Raw genomic sequence first — 21,960 nt, 5'->3', positions numbered from 1 at the left:
TCAGCAAACTACAACCCCAAATCTGGCCAAATCCAGCTACTATCTATTTTTGTAGGGCCCACAAGCTAGAAGTAGCATTTACACTTGGAAAAAATCCACAGAATAATATTTCATGATGGGAGAATGATATGAAGTTTACGTTTCTGTGTTCTTAAATACAGTTCTGTTGGACCAGATCCTTTCCCATAGATCTGAGGGCTGCACCTGGGTCACAACATCAGGACTTGAGTGGTTCAGACAGAAGCCACCTGGCCCTTTACAAACATGTCCGCCACCCCAGCCTTAGCAGGCTGGTGAGGATCCGGTTCAACCCTCACTGGAGCTGTTGCCAAGAGGCAGCATAATCAGTGTGCCATTGCCCGTCCAGGTGTAACTGCCCGCTAACGACCAATGGTTTAACCTTAACCAAAAGCGTCCCTAAGACCCGTCAAGACCGGCCAACTCACCTCACAGCCCACTCCTACCTCCAGGAACCCCAGCCGGTGACACCCTGCAGCCATTGTCCAGGTGACGCTGACCTGAAAGCCGTGCTGCCCCCTTGGTGGCTAGGAGCTTTGCTCCGCGAGGAGAGCGTCTGTCTTTGAGGATTCACCCCCTGGCTCTCAGCTTCGGATGCTTTTGATGCTGCCTGACCTGTGGGAAAGCCCGTTGGACAGTGGTCAGGACAGGTGGCCTCTGCCCTCTCACGGGAGGCTGAGGAATGGGATGCACAGCAATGCTGCCCCTTGCCCCCCAGGTTCAGGGAGCATGGACAGGGCTCAGGGACCACCAAGGGTGACTTGACAAGACGCGTGGGTGCATCCAGTCCCTCGGAAAAAGTCCCACCGGAATGCAGGGAGGGGGCAGCTCTGGCCGCACATGGCGCTCACCTCACTGCTCCGTCCCGGGCTCCGCCGAAGTGCGGGTCCCAACGCGGTCCTCGTCCTCCTGACGGTCAGCAGAGCGGGGACGCATCAAGTTAGCAGACCTCTGCCCCTCAGCGGCTCCCCCGCATCTGAATGTCTGCTCGGGCTGGTCTGGCCCGCAGAGAACACATGCCCTGGTCCCCCCAGGGAAACTGGACAGGCCCAGAGATATCTGTCAACACGTGTCAACACCAACACGAGGTAGGGAAACGAAGCAACACGAGGGGAGCTGAGGCCAAGCCTGGATCCTCTGCGCCCGCACTGCCGGGCTTCCCTTCCTCCTTCTCACTTTCCATTTCTGTTCCTTTGCTTTTCCCCTGGTCAGTCTGTCCCCCGAGCCCGACAGCCCCACGTGGGGCCCCGCGCTCTCTTCACAGGTGACGAGTGAGGAGCCGCGGAGTCGAGCCACCTGCTGGCCTCCTGCCCCGATGACCAGCACGACCGGCCCGGCCGCAGATGCCGTCCATCTGCTAGAGGCCTCTGTGCCAGCCCTGGGTGGGCCTCCAACTCTCCCCCCATGAACGACTGAGTTGGGGGTGACAGTGATGTGCAGGATGGAAGGGGGAGCCGAGGGGTCACCGAGACACGGGGGATCCACCCCAGCCAGAGGAGCTGATGCGTGGACCACCTCGAGGGGTCACCACCGCCAACCACCGCCGAGGCAGCACGGCTGACCCAAGTCTCTCGCTAAGGCATCGTACTGACTTGGTCTTGCCCAGCTATTTTGTTCATGGATTAACCTTAAAAACGGAAAGACAATAAGAGGTGAACTGAGGAGCCCACTGTACTGGAGCCAGAGCGGCCGTGACGGGAAAGATGCCTTCTCGGGACCCAGCGCCCGCCTGCGGGCCGGCAGGAGAGAAAGGGCTGGCCCACCGGTGGGGACGGGGGCTGTGGGTTCTGCTGCGAAGATGTCGTAAGTCGAGACTACAAGTCACAAAAGACGTGGGTGTCAAGGAAACGGAACCTCTCTCCTTGGAAGCAGTGACACCACATTCCTTGAGGCGGACACACCACCCGACGTGGGACACCGAGACAACGAGGACGGTAAGACCCAGAATGATGATTGACCAGCTGATCAAACTCCTGACTGTGTCCCCAGACCTCAGCATCGTGCTGGAGGACGCACAACGCGGCACCAGAAGAAACTCTACGCACGCACAGGAACACACACTCTGCACAAAGCACGGCCACACGGGGCGGTTCTGTGTCAGCAACGTTCTGAGTCACCCAGTGCAGGTGGTCTGCACCAGCCACCCACTTTTATACCCCCCATTAGCGCGGGACGGTCCTGGTACAAGTGGAATTCTAACACAAAGGCACTCGGGTGAAGCCTGTCGATCTGTGTGCAGAATCAGTTCTACTGATTTTCACGTGTATTAGACTTAAGCTTTTGTAACCATTAGGCTGGTGGTCAGTTAACCCGCTACTACTTTTTTTTTTTAAACATCTTTATTGGAGTATCCCGCTCTTTCCAAGAGATGAAGCCAAGATCAAAACAAAGATAATCTGGGTTGGAATCGTCAGCGAGACCTATGTCCTGGCAAAGCTTCCTGCCGAGGAGCAGCAGAGAGTATGTGCTCACAGACGCACACTCCTTGTTCCTAAAAGTTACCAATAATCTGTACACTTGGAGCAAAATGTGAACAAATATATTTAGATATATTTAAAAGAATTAAAAAAAACATTTCACAAAACATTTGTTGCCATAGGAAGATTTTTAGCAATAAATGCCCACATCAAAATTTAAACATTGTTCAAAGTATGATTATCTATACTGATAAGTAATGCAACAAATTATGTAAACAGAGTCAGATACATTCCTGGTAGGAGTCACTTCCTTCCTAGGATGGAAGCTGGCCCAGTTTTCCAGGGGACCAATTAAGAAACTGCTATTTTCAGAGCAACAAAAATAAAAGCTTTTATTTGTTCATTTGAATATAAAACAGGCGTTATCACAGATGTACAAAGCTTACTGGTGGTTTAACATACGAGAAGGTTGCCGTCCTTTGCACATAAAAATTTTGTTTGAAACCGTGATTGGTTGAGTACATGAATTTCTCTAACCAGTCACCACACTATGAAATAACGCTGCTAGCATCCAACTGGTAAAAGGGACCGTTTCCCTTGGGTAAAGTGTCAAGCAGGATTAAATAGATATAATAAACAAGCACCATGAGGAAGCCGCCCTGTCGGGTTGGTCTGAGTCTCAGTGATCACTGTGTACCCTCCTGTGTGCAAGGTGATCACACGGTTTTGTCTGACTTCAAAAGCACAAGGTCACAAGACAAACACTGGTTACGTTCTCATGAATGACTCATCCACAGCACAATTCCTAGTACAGAACGATCTTCCTTTATTGCTAAACGGGTGGTACTTAGTGCCTCCTTTCCTTTTTCTTGCACAACAGAACTTGGATCCCAGCCCTGAGCCCTCTGGACCTCGACGCTGACACAGGACAGCAGGACCGACCTCACCCCACCTCGCTGGGTCTCGCGAGCCACCTGCAGTCCTGCTTCCTCATCAGTGTCGGACCCGAAACCTTAAACCCCTCCCCCTACACAAGGTGGGCATGTGTGTCTTTTCTGTGTGTGGTGGGGTTTTTTCCGCCTTAGGAAGCGAAAGACTGTGGGAATGTGTATCTGAAGCATGTAGAGAAATATTCATACACAGCAATGAAGTCAAACAATATTTTAAAAATCAAATAACTTGTGGAGATGGAACAACGCACCCCACATGCAGACAATTTTTTTTAAATGCCACTTAAAATTTTAACAGCAATTAGCCTTGGATCTCAGAAGTCAAACAAAACTCTCTTGTAGCAAAGGGCTCACTGCCAGCACACAGAGCAAAGGCAGATAAGACAACCTCACAGAAAGGGTCTCAGTCTCGCCAGCAGCAATCTTAGTCATGCAGACCTGACACAGCCCCCGTGGGGCGCACTGGGGCAATTACAAAGTGAATCTTGCTCGGACAGCTGATACTTCTTCCTGGCTGGAGGCAGACGGGCTGATTCAGTCCGGGAGTGTGCGAGGAGCTCTGAAAGTTCCAAGGCGTGTGAGGCGGCAGCAGCAGCAGCAGCAAGAGATGGAAATCAGAAGTGTGTCCTCGCAGGAGGTGCGGTGATGGGGGTGGGGGGTGGGGGTGGGGGTTGGGGGCCTCCTGCCCCAGCCAGTGGCTCTGTTGTCCTGGCAGCGGGGGCGGCTCCCCAGGCACGACCCCCTCCTGGTGAGTCTCTTCCCTTAAAGCCGCTGAGGGAGTCAGCACAACCTGCTGCAAATGACCACAGAATGACATTCCTTTCATACCGAGGACCAAAAAAAGGTGACACAAACAAAAATGATGGGAACATTGTGCAATGACTTCTTGTGGCCGAGAGAGCGCGTGCTGCGGGCCAGCTGCTCCCCAGGCCGTGCAGTGCGGTGGGCACGCGGCACTGACAATCCGTTGAGACCCTGCAGCAGAGGGAAAAGTGCACGTCCAGCTCCGATCCGCCACCTTTGAGGCGACAGCGCCACTTGCTGGTCTCTGGTTCCAGAGGAAAGGTTCCGACTGTGCTGCTGGCTGTCTGGCCGCGCACACCAGCAACCGGCGAGAGTCTATCTACAGTGCAGTGGAGGGGACGCCATGCAAGTGACAGGTTCTGCGTTTTAAACTTTAAAATCTCCTTTGTTCTTAGTGAATTTATATTTCATATATATATATTTGTTGTGATGCTATCCACGCAAGATAATACAACACTTTTTATATTAGCAAACATTACAAGACTTTAATATTCTTGAATGTTTTCTCTGTTATACTTCTAAAGAGATCAAAATAAATTAAACGTTTTGTACATAATTACATAAGAAGTTAACTTATTTTATCATTTTAGTTTAGTACAAAGATATCTGCAAGGTAATTGCCGAAATACACCTTATTTATAATTTCTTCTCATTCCATGCTAAAATTCAAAGGCCGATTATTAGCCTGTTTCTTCAGCACATTTCTGACAAAGAAAGCTGCTAAAATCTAATTGGAAGGTGCTATTTGGAAGGTTTTCTCGTACCTCAACAAACTGTCCTAAAAGGATGAGCTCCAGCAATGGCTTAAGTTAGTAGCAGGTCCATGGCATTAAGATTTCATGACACATTAAAACAGAGAAAACAATTCTTTGTCACACTACATAAATTGTTTAAAAGAACCCATCTGGAGGGCAGAATATTTTTTTTAATTGCTAGTTTGGCTTAACAAAATACCACATTTACGAAGAAAGCACTTATTATCCAATAATTAAAAAAAAAGAAAAAGTTTTTGAAATGGGCTTTTCCAATAAACTGAAGGCAGTAACGCAAAGTCCTTCTGAGCAAACTTCACATTTCTCGTCTCATCCCCGTGCCGATCAGGACGAGTGGAAAGTCTCCTCCCCACCACTTGGCAAAAGCTCCGCTCGGGAACTCGCCCTGGCGTCTGCACACTCGCGACACTGAGCAGATGGCCCGCCTCTGGGAGTGTCTACATGTTGTAGGCCACGTAAATGGGGTCCAGCTGGTCGGCCAGGAAGCCGTCGCGGAGGTGCATGCGCTGCTTCTCCCCCCGGGAGTTGATGGGGATGACGCCGATGTCCACCACCACCACCACCCCCACCACCAGGTAGTGCTCCTCCAGGACCACGTTGGTCACCAGGGGGACCAGGTCCAGGGCTTCCTGCTCGGACCCGTCGAGCTCAACCACAACCACCAGCAAGTTTGTCCAGGTGAACACAGCACTGGAAGAGAGAGAAGCATCACTGTACAGCGGGGCTTGAACTTAACGATCCTGTTTTCTTTTCCAGACGTTCCATTGGGTTCTTTGTGGACCTGCCCGGGCGCTAAGCCTCCTCAGGCCTGTTGGTCCCTGACCGGCTCTCACACTCCCGTCACGCGCACCTCCTACCGACCTGCTCTCGCGGTGGCAGCCCCGCCCCTGCCCTCCCTGGATCCACACACCCCTAAGGGTGGAGTCTGTCCCGCCGGGTGATTGGGTCAGCCTGCAACATGGTCTGTGGGCTTGTTGCTGAGGCTAGGACAGCGGGGGCACTGGGGCTGGTCCTGACTTGCCTCTGCCACCAGGGGGATGAAAAACATGTGCAGAAGAGTTGCCAGCCCCTGGCCCGCCTGACCCGTGGGCTCCAGCCACACTGGGGTCCGATTCCTCAGCGGTCGACTGCAGACCCAGGGCACATTAACTGATTCCTGTTTGAAGTACTGAGTTTAGGATGAGGGCAATGAAGTGAGACCTGACTCATGTGGGGTAATTCCTGGAGAACTCCAGAGATGTACCCAGAAGTGTCTTATTTTGGATCTTTCAACAGGAGTGCCACCCGGAGTATTCTGTCTGCCCAATTTGTAGACGCCTAAGAACAGTGTTTTACACGTTGAGCCACTTTAACATCACATAGTTGGGCTTTTAAAACGTGGTTGTTTAAGAACCTTAACACACACTGCCCTTGGCCACCAGAGCCGCGTGGAGGCCAGGCCAGGCTCTGGCGCCCTGCAGTGGGCTGCGGGGATCTTTCTCTTGCCAGACACAGAGAAGGTTCTATCTCAGTTGTGAGGCAGGAAGTATCTGGGAACATTCACTATTGCTTCCGGAAAGCACAGAGTATGCCTATTAGGAAAAAATGAATATTTTGTTCAGTACGGCCAATGAATACATGAAAATGAAAGGGAAACACTGGAGAATGTGTTCAGCAGACCCCTCCTTCTGGAGTTTGCTTTGTGACGAACGTGTACACCTAAGGGAACAACCTGTGGGGAGCTGTTCCCGAGAAGAAGGGCCAGCGCCGAGTCCCAGGGCACAACTCCCAGGCACCGGGCACCGCTCCACAAGGGCCGCGCCTTGAGCCCATGAATCACATGTGGCTACTCTGATGTGCGCTGGGGACAATCTTATCCTGGCATTTGAAATCGATGGCGCAGCATCAGGACCAGCTCAGACTCCACAGTTAACTGGGGAGGGGGTTTGCCAGGAGGCCGCGGGCTGCTGCCGGCTACTCTCCTTCCGCCGGAGCTCTCCTGGGGGCCGCGGTGGCTGAGAGGGCCGGGGGGCTGGACTGTACTCAGTGAGGCAGTCACAGATGTGACCTGGCATCACATCCTTCTTTCTCTGCATGAAAGTGACGGATGGGGGCACCCTGTGGGGGGGCCACAGGCAAGGGGGAGGGAAATAACAGAACAGTTGTGCTGCACAGACTCCAACAGAGAGAAACCCTTCGGAATAAAATGCAGCTTTATTCCACGTCACGGCATCTAAGCAATGCTCAGAACAGAAAGGAGAAACCTACGAGGGGCACTCCTGCCACACACTTTTAAGTGGAAACGGCACCTTTTCAACTACATAGAAAATACTCGAGGGAGGCAATACAAGCCAGTCAAAATTATTTTCTTAAAAATACAAAAATTGAAGGCTGTGATTGGTATTTATAGCTATTCAGATGGAAACTGAGGTGGGCCCCTGCCAATGTCTGGGCTGATACCTTTCTGGGGTTTCTGCCCTGCCCTCCTCGACACACGAGTGGACAGGCAGCTTTGGCAGGCGGGGGACTTGTGCTCCAGACGGGCTCCGTCACTGCTCGCCCTGAAACGCGGCACCAAGTGGGGACGAGGCGCTCCCGTCCACCCGACTCTTCTGTCTGCCAAGTCCTCTGTGCAGTGCAGTGCGTGGCCAAGAACACCAGCCTGCGTCAGCTAACAAGAGGCAGCCGACAATCTCAGACCAACCCACCTGCCGAGAAAACTGCTCCCGAGGGGTTCTGGAACAAGCCTCCCCTGGGGCTCCTGCCCTGAGCTTCCAGACCGGCTCCATCAGGCCTCTGCCAGTTCAGGGACTAAGGGAATGAGCACACCTGCAGCCAATGGTGCTGAAGCCACTTTTCACTCTCAAATGCCACGTAAAGGCCCCGAGGAGGTCGTCAGCGCTGCAGCCCCCAGGCCAGGCGGTGATCTGGGCACACTCACACATCACAGCCAACCAAACAGCCAGGGAGAAGCGTGGCCTGCAAGGCTCCTCACCCCCAAGGACGGCTGGGGTGGGTGACTTGTCACTGACAACCCAGTGATGCTGGCAAACGCGGCCCCTCCTGGAGCCTAAGGTCTTCCCACAGGCAGGCTGCGTTTAGGCTCCCGCGGACAGTCTATTTCCCCTACATCACGCCTTCCTTAACAAAAAACCAAATAAACGGCTCCCTGGAAACACTGCCCAGCCGTCTGTATGTCACTCTCGGGAAAAGCAACAACTCTGCACTAGGAGTGCTCTTCGGAGGTTCAGATTCACCCTGGAAAGCTGACTCCGCCCAGGACCCCGTGCCCTCGGGCTGCCGCCCCCTCCTCACCATTCCGTGACGCTTTTGTGGGCTCTGATGACGGAGGTCTCGATGTCTATCGGGTGATACCTCATGCCGCGCAGCTCCATGGCCTCATCTAGGGCCCCCACCACGTAGAGGGCGTCGTGGCGCTCTGTACGGGGAATGGAAACCGTGTGAGCTTCACCGCAATGCCGCTCAAACCGCTTAAAAAATAAAAAAAGACTACCCCTGAATGTGAAAGAGATGCAAAGAAAAGATCACTGAGCAAGGGATGCTGTCTCCCTTTTACCAGGGAAACTCTGCAGCCCGAGGCTTTCAGGGAGAAGGTGCAGGCGGAAGTGCTGCCTGGCTCAGCGCTGGCCGCATGCCTGCACGTCCCTCCCCTCATCCCACAGGAGTAGCCTCCACACGCCGTCAAGTGCGTTATCACACAGCCCTCAGCAGCATCAGCACCGCCGGGACACGGGCCAGCAGACCTGCTCCTGGAGTCACATGGTGAGGACCCAGCACAGCCCAAGTTATGCCCAGTTCCCTCTGGTGCCAGCACATGAGCTCTTAACTCTCTTATTACTGCACGTCTGGGCGGGAAGAGGAAGCATAGTTTATGAGAATGTTCATGAACAAAAATTTCCTTAGCTCGTGTAATTGTTCAATTTATTCTCATCAGCTGTGCAAACCTTGGGATAATGACAACATGCAGTCTGTCCATCTTTCCTTAAAAACAAGGAGACATCTTTAATCTTTAGACTAGTAAATCTATCACGGTGAGCTTGAGAGAAGTGACTGACATAAAACACTAGAAAATAAAGCTTTTCCAGTTTAAGTCAGATGAGGTGGAGGCAGTTACTTGCTGGCTTCTAACCACAGCTGCCGTGGGGTATCCCACTGTTCCAGCCCCCGGGCTCCGCAGGACGGGACCTGCCCTGCCTCCTGGGAGGTCTGGGTGTTGCTAAGCTTAGTTCTTCAAGGAACCCCAGATAGCATCCTCAAGTAAAACAGTCTATGATTTTCCCAAATTGAAAATGCAACACCAAAGTATCCTGCACTTTTCCCCTAAATTCATGCTGGTTCAGCCAGGTTGGCACAGCCCCCATCAGACAGGTGGGTCAGGAAGGCTCAGGCCCCATCTCTATGTAATACCCAAGTCCTGTCTCTGTTTTTAGTGAAATAAAGAGCAGAGAAAGGATTCCAGGATCAGCAAAGACCTGAAGAGCAGGCAGGCTCTTAATGTGTTAGTTCTGCGTAACACCCACACCCAGCGCCAGCCCCTCAGAGCTGCTGCTCCCCTCAGGCACCTTGCGGCACCAGGCCTGCTGGACAGGTGCAGAAATGCAGAGCGCCCGAGGCCAGCGCCTCCTGCCCTGGAAGAGAGTAGCAGGGCTTCAGGAGGGCCTGGGCTGGGCTGGTGGCTCCAGGACTGGCGACAAGTCTGTGAGCTGCACTTACAGGCACTTGTTGTGGACAACATGGCACCTGGCTCTTGCCTCTGGTTTTAAATGTGTTCCTGGCTCACATGGGAGCACAGAGCACGTGACATGCAGCTTCCACTGCTGGATGCACGTGCCCTGAGCTGGCGCTCTCTCACCCTCGGCTGTTTTCAGGCTGGCTTGCAGCAAGCATGCACGCATGCACGTTCTCCCGGGATTGGGATCCCAAACCCCAGATGGGTTTCCGGGGTCTGAGGACCTTCGTGCCGCCTGTTGGGACTCTCACCTCCGTTTGCATCAGTGAGTTCAGTTCTCCGCAGGAACCCCAAATAGCCTGTTCGTGCCCAGATGGTCTGTGTGTCTCCAAAACTTAATCTTGAGTTGAAGTGATCTGACTGGAGGGATTCATCTCCGTAAATAGTGAAATAACCACTGGCATTGTGGGCACTGTGAACCCAGATCTGTTAAGGAAGCAGAATATAACTGGATAAGTTAACTTGAGATGATCTCCAGGGCAGAAGCTGCTTTTACAACTCAATAGATTATATTCCGTGCTATTGAAACTGTCCTTGCCCTCCAAAAACAAGACGATTCCAGTTTCTGGGGAGACACAGATGCCACAAAGTTTATTGAAATGAAGGCATGACAGCAAGCTCATGGCTGAGCAAACAACCAAGCCATCATCTGTTGAGAATTCTATTAAAGCAGATGGATTGAGGGCTTTTGAAATAAACATCAAATGAACGAGGTTGTATGAGTTTCCTTGTATTTATTCAAATGTACCGACTGTTTCTAAAAAGCAAGCTGGAAAAATGTTAAAAAGCTTTGTGATTTATTTTCCCTTTCACTTGGTTTGCATACTTTTGGGAATATTACATTGTAATAAAACAACACAACACAAAACAAACTCTAGCAGGGAAAGGCATTGTAACATCAAAAAATGGGGGACAAAAGTGCCTGAGTGTGGAAATGGGAACCTGCTGACACGGTGCCGACCACGTGGGCTGAGCAGAGCCAGGGACAAGGCAGAGGAGCCCATCAAGTCCGCACAGATAAGGCCCGGAGGAGCCGAGGTCTAGCCAGCGGCCCTCAGTCGTGCCTGCTAAGCAACGAGGAAGCAGACCAGAGACGGAGGGCACCCCGTCGAGCGAGGGGAAGGAAAACCATCTCTGTTAAGACACGTTCCCAGTAGAACATCAGGGTGCAGTGGTTCCTGCCCCTCCGCCCAGCGCACCCGCTCAGCTCCAAGCAAGGCCGCCCGCTGTGAGGACAGCACCCGCCGGGAGCATCTCCAGGTGCCCGAGATGGCGGGTGCTACATCCCAATTTCATTCCTAGACATGTATTTAAAGGAAATCCCTAAAATATAGTGAAGCTCACAGACTAGTTCTGATCTTCACATAGAGAGAGACGAGTGAGGGGCCAAAAAACCGTCCAAGAAGAAAAAGGGTTTGGGGAGTGAGCAGTGGTTAGGACTCACGCCTCATCACTATTCACCCCTTTACGAGGTACACACATGTGCCCAGGGCACCACTCCAGGAGAGTGGCGGGGCTGGTGTGCTGGTTGGGTGCCAGCTGTGGCAGCCTTTTGTGTGTGGCCAGAACGGGTCAGAGGAAGGGGGGGAAGCTGACCGAACAGTGGGCGGCACCTGCAAGAGGGTCCTAGAGGGCAGGACAGGGTCACTGTGGGCTTGGCCTTGGAGAGGAAAACGGGGGTGGGGTGGGGAGGGGAGGCAGACATGTCAGAAGAAACAAGTCCATCAGGGAGAGAGAAGGACAGTGTAAGGCAGAGGCGGGCACACCTGGCCGGCCGAGCAGGGCAAGCTGCGGGGATGACGGCCCAGGAAGGGTCTCCTGCAGCCACACGCAGCCAACAGCGCGCAGGATGAGGGGGCAGGCGGGGAGTCACTGGCCAGGTTCATGGTCAACACAAGGGAGCGGAAGTGACTTTCTGACCCAGATAAACACCTGTCGTGTCCCCAGCCTGCCTGCCACGGTTGTTGGTGCTGTTACGATTCTGGGGTTCGCAAGAGTCCCTCTGCACGTTCTCCACCGTGTTCCTGATGAAGGACTTCCCTGCTGTGAAAGCAGCAGGCACGTGGAAGACAAACCAAGGGCTGGGAAACAAGGAAACTCAGTCCACTCACATGAAGTTTCCTCTTTTCTAAACTTTTGAAGAGAATCTATGATACTCCCTTAAGGAAATCCTACTTTGTAATCCTGAACTTTCATGGACACCCTGTACCTCACCTCACCCAGGTGTGAGTCCCCAGAACTCACCTCACCCAGGTGTGAGTCTCCCAACGGTCCTTTTGTTTCTGGATTGGCAATTATGATCCGAACCCCTGGAAGTATCTATGTTGGAAAGAAGAGTCTCATCAGCGGACAGACAGGTAGATACTGCACAATCAACCTTGACCTTGCTTTCATGCCATGTGCCTATTTTCCTGATTAAAATGGTTTAGAAAGTGAATGGCTTTAAATCAAAATTATATACCACAGCATCATATAATTACAGCAAAACAATTACATTTCATTGTAATTATTACAGTGACAGAGCCTGTGTTAAAGTGATCCTAAAATCAAGAATTTGAACAAAAACATGATACACGATATAATTTAACAGGCTCAATGCTTGCAAAATAGGATTTAGTAGAGCTGCTCTGTGGTGTCCAGAAGAGACGGCCGTCACCACCCACGCGTCTGCCGAGCCACGAGGACACCGCGCCTGCGGCTCTGACCCTCTCCTCCACCACACCGCCCACTTTTCCTGCTGGTAAACATCTTCTAGTACAATGTCAATAGGAAGCACCTCCTTCTTAATGGACGTTTAGCTCAGAAATGCTCCACATTCCACTGAAACCACGTAATGAAGCAAAACCTGATTCTGGAAATTTAGAACAGAACCCGTCTCAGTTCAGCTAATTAACACTGTGCGGTTGAGATAAGGCAACACATCTGTGGTGAACGCTCCTCGAACACGTCTGACAAACGGCCCGCCAGACCGACTTGGGTGGGTGGGTAGCGCCGTGTCCCACCTTAGAGCCAACTTAGTACCAAGAATTCTAATGGGCAATCATGTAGACACAGACTGTAAAAGGTCCAAAAACAATATGCTTTTAGAATTATGTTAAATGGAGAAGAGATCTGACGATTGGAGCCAAAAAAGAAAAAAAAATCTTCAATTACGTCTAAATACGTTTCTTGCATTTAGTTCTATAAACAAGATAACCACCGTTGCAGGAACGACTAGCTGTCCCCTGATAACCATTCTTTGTCCAGCTCCGCAGTAAACAAGCCCCGATTGTTAGCCAGGCCCGTAGACATTCAAAACCAATGTAGTGCTGCCAACCTGCCTTTCAGCTGTGGGTGACAATGCCCAGGGATACTGAAGTGTGAGTGAGGCAGCTGAGGAGCTGTCCTTACAGTCTGCACCTTTGGCCTCCTCCTTTTTCTGCTTCTCCTCCTCTGGCTGGAATGTGCAAAGGAAGGCTGGAGCTGGAAAAACCACTCTAGACCCTGAGGCACCCTTGGGAGGGGAGGCCAAGACATAAGATGCCATGGTCCCTGGTGGTTTCCTCTACATGAGAAAAAAAACCTAACTCATTTAAAACACTGTCATTTTGAGTTTCTGTGCTCATGGCCAAAACCAGTCCTGATATACTACATTCAAGAAAACTTTTTTGAAAAAAAAAAAAATCTACCATCTATTTCTTGAATTTTCAAAGCCCATAAACTGAGACTCGTGTTTATATGGACATGCATACGCCTTCCTTCAATACTTACTTTTCCTGATTCCATTAGGGGCAAACTATGAGGAGATCCTCTTTCTACTAAACGGACTCTACAAAGAGAAACAGAAGGTGTTACTGTGTTTTCTGTACCAGCGGTTCCCTTCCCCCACATCCAGCACTTGGTCAATGCCTGGCAGTCTGATGGGGAACATTAACTCTGCTGATGAGCATTACCCAACGCAAAGATAGTCTAGAAGTCAAAGAAAAAGCAGTCGATAGTAGAGAGGAAACGGCGAGGGCCACCACACAGGCCACGGAGAACGGAGATGCAGTCCCACCTACCAACCCGAAAAATGACTGGGAGCGATTCTGCATTTAAAGTAACCGGGGGTCGACGTAGCACTTGCAGAAAAGGTAAAGTATAAGGATTAAACTGCATTCCTCAATGAGCTGCCACACCTGTGACAGCGATGCCTGGTCCTGAAACACTCACGGCCCTGCCCCTGCAGACCACAGGCAGGGCCTCAGACACAGCTGCACAGAACCCACCTCCTCAAACAGGCACAGGAGAGAGGACCGGCCAGTTCAGACAGCAAAAGCTCCTTTTAGAAAAGAAGCTCTTTTCCATTTAAAAACTATTCACTGGTGATTTAATCTTAAAACTGTGGAGGACCTTGGTGCCAGTCACAACCTGAGCTCGCTAAGTCCTTCCCAGCTGTGTTATTTTAACTATTCTGTGACTGGGTTTACATCTCTCCATGTTACTGTGAGACTGTGACGCTGACCATCCACCTACAGGCAACTTTTATTTAAGGAAAACGGAGAGAAGGGGAACCTGCTGGGATGCCTGACTGCAGAACAAGGGGGCGTCAGCAGGAGGATGGGGCCAGGGAACGCGGGATTGTCAGGTTCACCAGCACGACCCATTCTTTGTACCAGCACAGATCTGCCCCCATAACTGATAAGTGTGGCTGAAGGGGGATGGGCAATGAAGGAAGGACCCTGCGAGGCACAGCTTGGTGGGGCTCCTTCGCAGGCTCTGCTCCGGTCGCCCAGAGTGAGGGTCCAGGGCGTGGATGACAACATGAGCAGGAGGAGGGCAGACAGACAAGGTCCCGACAGAGAGGGGTGTGGGTAGGGCTCCCGTGCCGGCAGGCATCCTGGGGCTGCAGGCCTCTGAAAAGCAGCTGAAAAGCTCTTACTTTCAGGCAAAGGATGCCTTCCAGCCAGTCTTTGGTGTGGTGTCTCGTGTGGCTGCAGACAAAAGGAGCAGAGGAGACCCTGGGAGGGCTGGAGGTACCTGAGTAGCTGCAGCAACAATGTAATGAGTGGAAGAAGTCACTGCAGCAATTCTGGATCACTTGATACCCACCACATGCTTCGGCATTTGTCTCTAGGAAGACCCTGATGCTGACAGCAAGAGATGAGGGCTATCAAAGAAAAACCACCTAGATCTTATACTACTTAAGCCTTCCAGAATGTGGGCACACCTCCTTTTATGGCACTTTGTTTGCTTTACTGCACTTCGCAGATACTGTGTTCTTTTTTCTTTTACAAATTGAAGGTTTGTGGCAACCCTGCATCAAGCAAGTCTATCGGTGCCATTTTTCCAACAGCGTTTGCTCACTTCATGTCTCTGTCACATTATGGTAGTAATTCTTGTAATATTTCAAACTTTTTCATTATTACTACTGCATTTATTATGGTGATCTGTGATCTTTGATGTTACTATTGTAATTGTTTTGGGGTGCCACGAATTTGCCCTTATAAGATGGTGAACTTAATAAATGCTGTGTGTTCTGATTGCTCCACTGACTGGCCATTCCCCGTCTTTCTCCCCCTCCTCATTCCCTGAGACACAATGATACTGAGATTAGGCCAATTAATAACCCTGCAATGGCCTCAGTGTTCAAGTGACATTCTTCTCAAGGAAACGTCACGCGTTTCTCACTTTAAATGAAACGGTAGAAGTGATTAAGCTTGGTGAGGAAGGCAGGTCTAAAGCTAAGATGGGCTGGAAGCGAGGCCTCCTGCACCACCAGATAGTTAGCCAAGTTGTATATGCCAAGGCAAAGTTCTTGAAGGAAATTAAAAGTGAACGTATGAAGCAGCCTTATTGCTGATATGGAGGAAGTTTTAGTGGTCTGGATAGAAGATCAAAATAGCCACAACATTTCCTTAAGCCAGAGCCCAACCCAAAGCAAGGCCCTAACTCTCTCGAACTCTATGAAGGCTAAGAGAGGTGAGGAAGCTGCAGAGGAAAGTTAGAAGCTAGCAGAGGTTGGGTCATGAGGTTTATGGAAAGCAGCCTTTTCCATTACAGAAAAGTAAAGGGTGAAGCAGCAAGTGCTGATGAAGAAGCTGCAGCAGGTTATCCAGAAGATCTGTAGCTGAGATCATTCATGAAGGAGACTCCACCGAAAAAACGGTTTTCAATGTAGATTGAACAGCCTTCTATTGGAAGAAGATGCCATCTGGGACTTTCACAGCAAGAGAGGAGAGGACAATGCCTGGCTTCAAAGCTTCAAAGGACAGGATGACTCTTGTTAGGGGCTACAACACCTGGTGACTTGAAGTTGAGCCAGTGGTCATCTACCATTCTGAAGATGCTAAGGCCTGTAAGAATGATGCTAAATCTACTCTGCCTGTGCCTGTACTCTGTAAATGGAAAAACAAAGCCTGGATGACAGCACATCTGGTTACAACATGGTTTACTGAATATTTTAAGCCCACTGTTGAGGTGTGCTCAGGAAAAAAAAACTCCTTTCGAAACACTACTGCTCATTGACAATACTTCTGGTCACCCAAGGGCTCTGATGGAAATGGACAATGAGATACAGGATGCTTTCATGTCTGCTAACACGATATCCATTCTACAGTCCCTGGATCAAGTACTAATTTTGACTTTTAATTCTTATTATTTAAGAAATACATTTTATAAGGCTATAGCTGCCATAGATAGTGATTTCCCTGATGGATCTGGGCAAAGGTAATTGAAAACCTTCCGGAAAGGATTTACTATTCTAGATGCCATTAAGAATATTCATGATTCACGGGAAGAGGTCAAAATATCAACATTAACAGGAGTTCAGAAGAAGTTGATTTCAACCCTCCTGGACGACTTTGAGGGGTTCAAGACTTCAGCGGAAGAAGTAACTGCAGATGTGGTAGAAACAGCAAAAGAACTAGAATTAGAAGTGGAGCCTGAGATGTGACTGAATTTCTGCAATCTCATGAGAAAACTTGGACAGATGAAGAGCTACTTTATGGATGAGCAAAGAAAGTGGTTTCTTGAGATGGAATCTATCCTGGTGAAGGTTCTGTGAAGATTGTTGGAATGACAACAAAGGATTTAGAATATGGCATAAACTTAGTAGATAAAACAGGGGCAGGGTTGGAGAAGACTGATCCAAGTTTTGAAAGAAGTTCCGCTGTGGGTAAAATGCTGTCATCAGCATTGCGTGTTACAGAGAAATCCTTCCTGAAGAGTCAGTGGCGAACTTCCTGGCTGTTCTATTTTAAGAAACTGCCACAGCCGCCCCAACCTTCAGTAAGGACCACCCTGTTCAGTCAGCAGCCAGCCACACTGAGGGGAGACCCTCCACCAGCAAAAAGATTATAACCCACTGAAGGCTCAGATGACGGTGAGCGTTTTTTAGCAACAAAATATTTTAAAATTAAGGTATGTATACTTTGTTTTTTTCAGACATAATGCTATTGCACGCTTAATCGCCTACAGTATAGTGTAAACATAACTTTTATATGCATTGGGAAACCAAAAAAGTCGTGTGACTTCCTTTATTGTGATATTCCCTTTACTGAGGGGGTCTGGAATCAAATCCACAGAATCTCTGAGGTCTGCCTTATGCCAACAGGCTTAACGATGCCATCCTTCAAAAATAAACTACTGGCTGCATTAAGACAATTAAAAGGGACTAAAACTCTTCTAGGACCCAGGTAGCATTATGCTAATTTAGGGTGGGTTATAATTAAAAATTACCATTAGAGCACGAAGAATCCATGGAACTTCACCTGTAGCAGCTTTCAGACAGATGCGATGCTTGCAGGAAATATCAATGCTGGGAATGATAACTTTTTATAGCCTGCTGGGTCAGGAGGCTGCAGCCCGTTACACTGACTAAATTAGGCCAATTTAAGTAGTTAGGTTAAGTGAAGAAGCCTGTGTCCAAGTGCTGGCTGGCCGACTGTGGAGTGTGGGTATTGGCAACTGGCTACGGATGGAGAAAGCAATAAAGAAAGAGGCCCAATTGGCCGGGTAGATTATGAGTGGGCAGAAGCAGGGGTGAGGAAAGAGGGAAAGAATGAAAGAGAAAGGGGCCGAGGTAGCTGCTGGCTCAGCCCACCTAGTGTGGCTGCTGCTACGGGCAGGGCAGCTGGCCAGCGAGTAGGCTGGGTGTCCTACAAAGGCCAGACCGCCAGGCAAGGGAAGGGAGCAAAACCTTTGCCAAAAATGAGGGCTGTCCTGGATAAGCTACGCTCTGCTCTTTGTCCACTCACAGCCACCACTCAGGTAGCTCTGGCCGTGGCACTATGACAGGGATGACTTCTGAGCGGGGCACCTGGTGTCATGAATGGAACCAGGCCACTTGAGCCAAGAGTGGGAGCAAGTGCCCTGGCCTGCGACTCGAGCCCAGACATTGTGCTTCTCCTCCTCTCAGACCCCAAGGTTCCCGCCAACATGGGGAGTGGAGTCCATGGCCCGGTCCTCCTTCAGCAGTGGGACTGCTGGCCACACACACTGGCCGGCCTCTGCCTCTCTGGCCAGCAGGCCTCCCCTGCTCTCGGAGTTTAGGAGTTTATCTTGTCTCCTGACCCTCCCTGCTGAGCTGAAGCCTCTGAGGAAGGCAGGCAAATGGGATGTCACCTGAGGATGTCACCTGAAATGTGGGAAACCCTACCGCTAAGAACTTCCTTGCGGCCTCCTGGCTGGGCTGCTGAGTGGTGGCAGGGACCTGGGCAAGCACGGAGGGCAAACCTAAGGACAGAACAAAGAATTTCTTCCCTGGTCAGTATGAAAGGGTGCTCTCTGTCAGCAATTCACAGGCAAGCAGGAAGGGGACGCTGGAATCACTCAGGGGTGGTCCTGTCCTGCCAGCAAATGCCACACGGGTGGCCGTTCCTTCACTTGAAAATATCCACAGAGCAAAGAGAAAACCACCCCTTATAGGAGGAGACAGAGATGTATCTTTTGAAAGAGCTGGGAGCTACACACACAGGCAGCACACACGGGAGGGCGAGTGACTCACAGAAATACAGGAAACTCAGTAGGAGCCCTTCCCAGGCTGGCACTACGGGGAGGGGAGGCTCTCTCCTCCGGGGACCGCGCCTGCCCACACACCGTAACCCAGTGGCTCTGGAGATGCGCCACAATCAGGAAACCACAGCACCTTCCCCACAGGAGGGCTGGCAGCGCCACAGCTGCTGTCAGGAGCCGGCCACTTCAGAACCACGGACAAGAGCCCAGCGTGGGCACATCCTGACGGAGCAGGTCAAGAGGACGGGGGTGCTGGACTGCCCAGCGGCCAGCCCAGACACACAGGAAGAGGAGCTGACAGGGCCCAGCGGCGTGCACTGGGCGGCCAGGACGAAGCGTGCACGGCGTTCCTGCGTCCGGGGTGGCCCTGGGCCGAGTCTCCCATGTCCCTGGGCAGCAGGGGGAGGACAGTGCCTTCCAGGAAGGGACACGGTAATTACTCCTTAACGTAAGACACCTATTTGGGTTTCTGCCCCCTTCAGAAGGGGCCCATCAGGAGAGAGCGGCGATGAGCCCGGGCGTGCGGCAGGACCTCAGCCTGGAGGAGCTGCGTGTGGCAGCAGCAAGCCAGCCCAGGGAGCAAGGCTCCCTGCTGTGACTGCGAGAGGGTGCCTCCAGGGACAGAAACCAGCAGAACACCACGTGCAAGGGCAGGACTTTGCTTTGGTTTCTTAAGTCAAACCCTGACGAAGACGAGGAAGGGACAAGTCCAGTGCACGTGTTTCTGGTGTCTGACAGCCTCTCAGCTCCCAGCCATGCCTGTCCTCTGACGCAGGACAGAGCTGAGAATGTGAAATGCGAGCCGGGAGAGTGCTCCAGGGGCAGAGGCGGGGACGACTCTGAGGCTTTCTCACCAGGCCTGGACAGGGCGGGGGTGGGATCCCTCTGACACTGAGCAATGCTACCCTTAATTGTAAAGGTCGATGTGTGTCACTAACGTATGTCAGTGTCACTAACGATGTGTGTCACTAACGTGTCAGTGTCACTAACATATGACTGCACTGCAATTTCCAGTTCACAAAGCACTTTTACTTCTGTTTTGAATGACCAAGTCAGGAAATGTATCTATAAGAGATTACTTTACAGATTAGAACAGAAGTGTCACTTAAAAGGATACAGACTTCCCAAGGTCAAAAGATTAGGAAAAGAAACTCCTACTATGACTCAGGTCTCCTGGCTCTTTCTAGAACAGTGAAATCAATCTGATACTGGACTTTTATTACTTTACCATGATACATCGTATAGGTTCCAATTTCACTTTTCCTAAATCACAACTTTTCTCAATAGGAAGATCTGCCACACTGAAGATAGTTAAGAAGGTAGGTCACAAAGCTGTCAGAAAGGAGTTTCTAGATTTCTTTCCTTTTCCAGGAAAGAAAACTCCCTGAACCCCACTCCCAACCATCCCTGGTACTCCAGGAGATTTGTAACACACAATGGGACCAACTGTCCTTTCCTGATTACTATTCTTGTGAGTAAGTCCGTCTGAGACTGTAACCTACCCTCTCAGGCCCCGAAGATCAGCAGTTTTTATCTAAATGGTCTTACAAATTTGATCTTCATGTGTTTTGAGGGCCAGGTCACAGACAGAACTACATAAATATTACTCAAACGGCGATTCTTTGATGAGCTGTTTTTCAGCTTCTGAAGTTATAAAGTTTTTTTCAAATGATTTTTATAGGGAGTAAAGTAGATTTCTTTTTAAAGCCCAGAAGTTGTATTTGGAATTTATGCCCCTGAAACACTGTTACTTAATCTCTTCAGAGCTAAGTGTCTGCATTTTGAAAATGTTCTGGATGGAGCTCTGCTCTAGTGGGCCGGTATGCTCTGGTGGGCCAGTGGTTCTCTCTGCCACCAGATGGGCTGTAGCCTGTGATTCCCTGTGAATAGCAGGGTCTAAAATGAGGGCTACAAGGGCCGGGAAGCACCTCTAAGTGTGATGTGTTTAGGTGGATGCAGCGTTTCTTAGTCTCGGCACTGCTGCCATGCTGGTCATTTGCTGTGCGGCAGGAGTCTGTCTTGAGCGCTATAGGATGTCTGGCTGCATCCCTGGCCTCTGCCCCCCCACATACCAGCAGTAACACTCCCCAGATTATGCTAATAAGACATGGCAACTCGTCCACTGGGGGTACAAGCACCCGGCTGGGAACCCCTGGTGTGAGTGGGGGCTGGCATTCCCCAGGATACCTGAGCCTGCATGGCACACCTGGCCCCTTCTCAGCCCCTGCAGCTCTGCCCCTGACACACTCACTCACACACAGGACTCAGTATCATGGAAGAACACGCTCAGCCAGGCCAGGCTGGGGGCTCCTGCTCTCCCAGGTGTTGTGAGCACAGTGCACACGTCAGTAGGCACCACGTGAGGACACGTAGATAGCAGCACAGTATCTGGCCCTCACAACGCGTCCACAAGCACCTCTAGTAATTTACAAAAGGACACCTTCTACTAGAGTTCACGCTGACTATTAACACGTCATAGAAGCATCAGTAAATGGGCATCTCCACAACTACCCCAAAGAAATGACCTAATCAATGGGGAAGTCTATAGGAAAATGATAGAATTCTCTCTTCCCCCTCACGCATGTCAGGAGGGACCCCTTTGGGAGCAGAAGTTCTGCTGAAGATTCCTCATCTTGTCTCCACCTTCCCTCCCTCAAGGTGAACTCACAAGCACTCACTAGCAACACCCCCTTTCGTTCTTGCTCAAGGCTGCTTAGGAAGCTGCACAGAAAGGTCACCTGGCTTATACTTTAGTTTTTCATGGAAATGCCTTGACACAAATTTTCAATTCATGTAAAGAAATGTGGGCAGTGTTGATATTTTATCAGGTGCACAATGGTGCCTGACTAGAGTGTTCAAATAAAGGACCAAGTCTTCTGGGCAGACTGTGAGAAACAGCAACTCTGGTTGCAACGGCTCTGGGCCAACCGTTGTCATTTGTGTCTGAAAACAAGAATTTGGTTGCTCACTGGGTACCTCACGCAGTAAATGTGGAGAGCTGTGAAAGCTCGCTCAATGGACCACCTTGTTTGAAGCAGATGATTCTGTACTCCTTCTAGAAGGAACCCTGCACGCCAGGCACCAAGAAGAGAAAAATCACAATACCTGTCGTGTCTCAGAGCTCTCATGTCCACGTAGACGGTGGTCGGATCGGGCCCCGAGGTCCCCTGCAAGCAAGGACACAGTGAGGTTAACACGAGTTTGCTTTGGAGGAGCTGGGTCTGTGCTTCCTACTGGCTAGGGAGCATTTCTATGGTAAAGTCTGAACAAAACCCAAAAGCACTAAAGCCACACCT

General features: G+C 50.6%; 1 protein-coding gene across 4 annotated transcripts in view; it reads right to left on the bottom strand.

The window, feature by feature from the left end:
- Positions 1-2,541: 2,541 nt before the first annotated feature.
- Positions 2,542-21,960, bottom strand: part of DIP2C (disco interacting protein 2 homolog C) — a 359,853-nt gene continuing 340,434 nt past the window's right edge. For all 4 annotated transcript variants that reach the window (XM_060005263.1, XM_060005260.1, XM_060005261.1 and 1 more), the window contains 6 exons: positions 21,770-21,831; positions 13,442-13,499; positions 11,936-12,010; positions 9,943-10,117; positions 8,257-8,380; positions 2,542-5,652 (listed from right to left, as the gene is read on the bottom strand). In XM_060005263.1, the coding sequence (XP_059861246.1) occupies positions 5,400-5,652; positions 8,257-8,380; positions 9,943-10,117; positions 11,936-12,010; positions 13,442-13,499; positions 21,770-21,831 (747 nt within the window). In that variant the 3' untranslated portion in view covers positions 2,542-5,399. The remainder of the gene's footprint in view (positions 5,653-8,256; positions 8,381-9,942; positions 10,118-11,935; positions 12,011-13,441; positions 13,500-21,769; positions 21,832-21,960) is intronic.

The sequence above is a fragment of the Delphinus delphis genome, chromosome 2 (genome assembly GCF_949987515.2).
Source record: "Delphinus delphis chromosome 2, mDelDel1.2, whole genome shotgun sequence".
Classification (NCBI taxonomy): domain Eukaryota; kingdom Metazoa; phylum Chordata; class Mammalia; order Artiodactyla; family Delphinidae; genus Delphinus; species Delphinus delphis.
The sequence above is the reverse complement of the archived record's forward strand: the minus strand, read 5'-3'. Positions and strand labels throughout refer to the sequence as shown.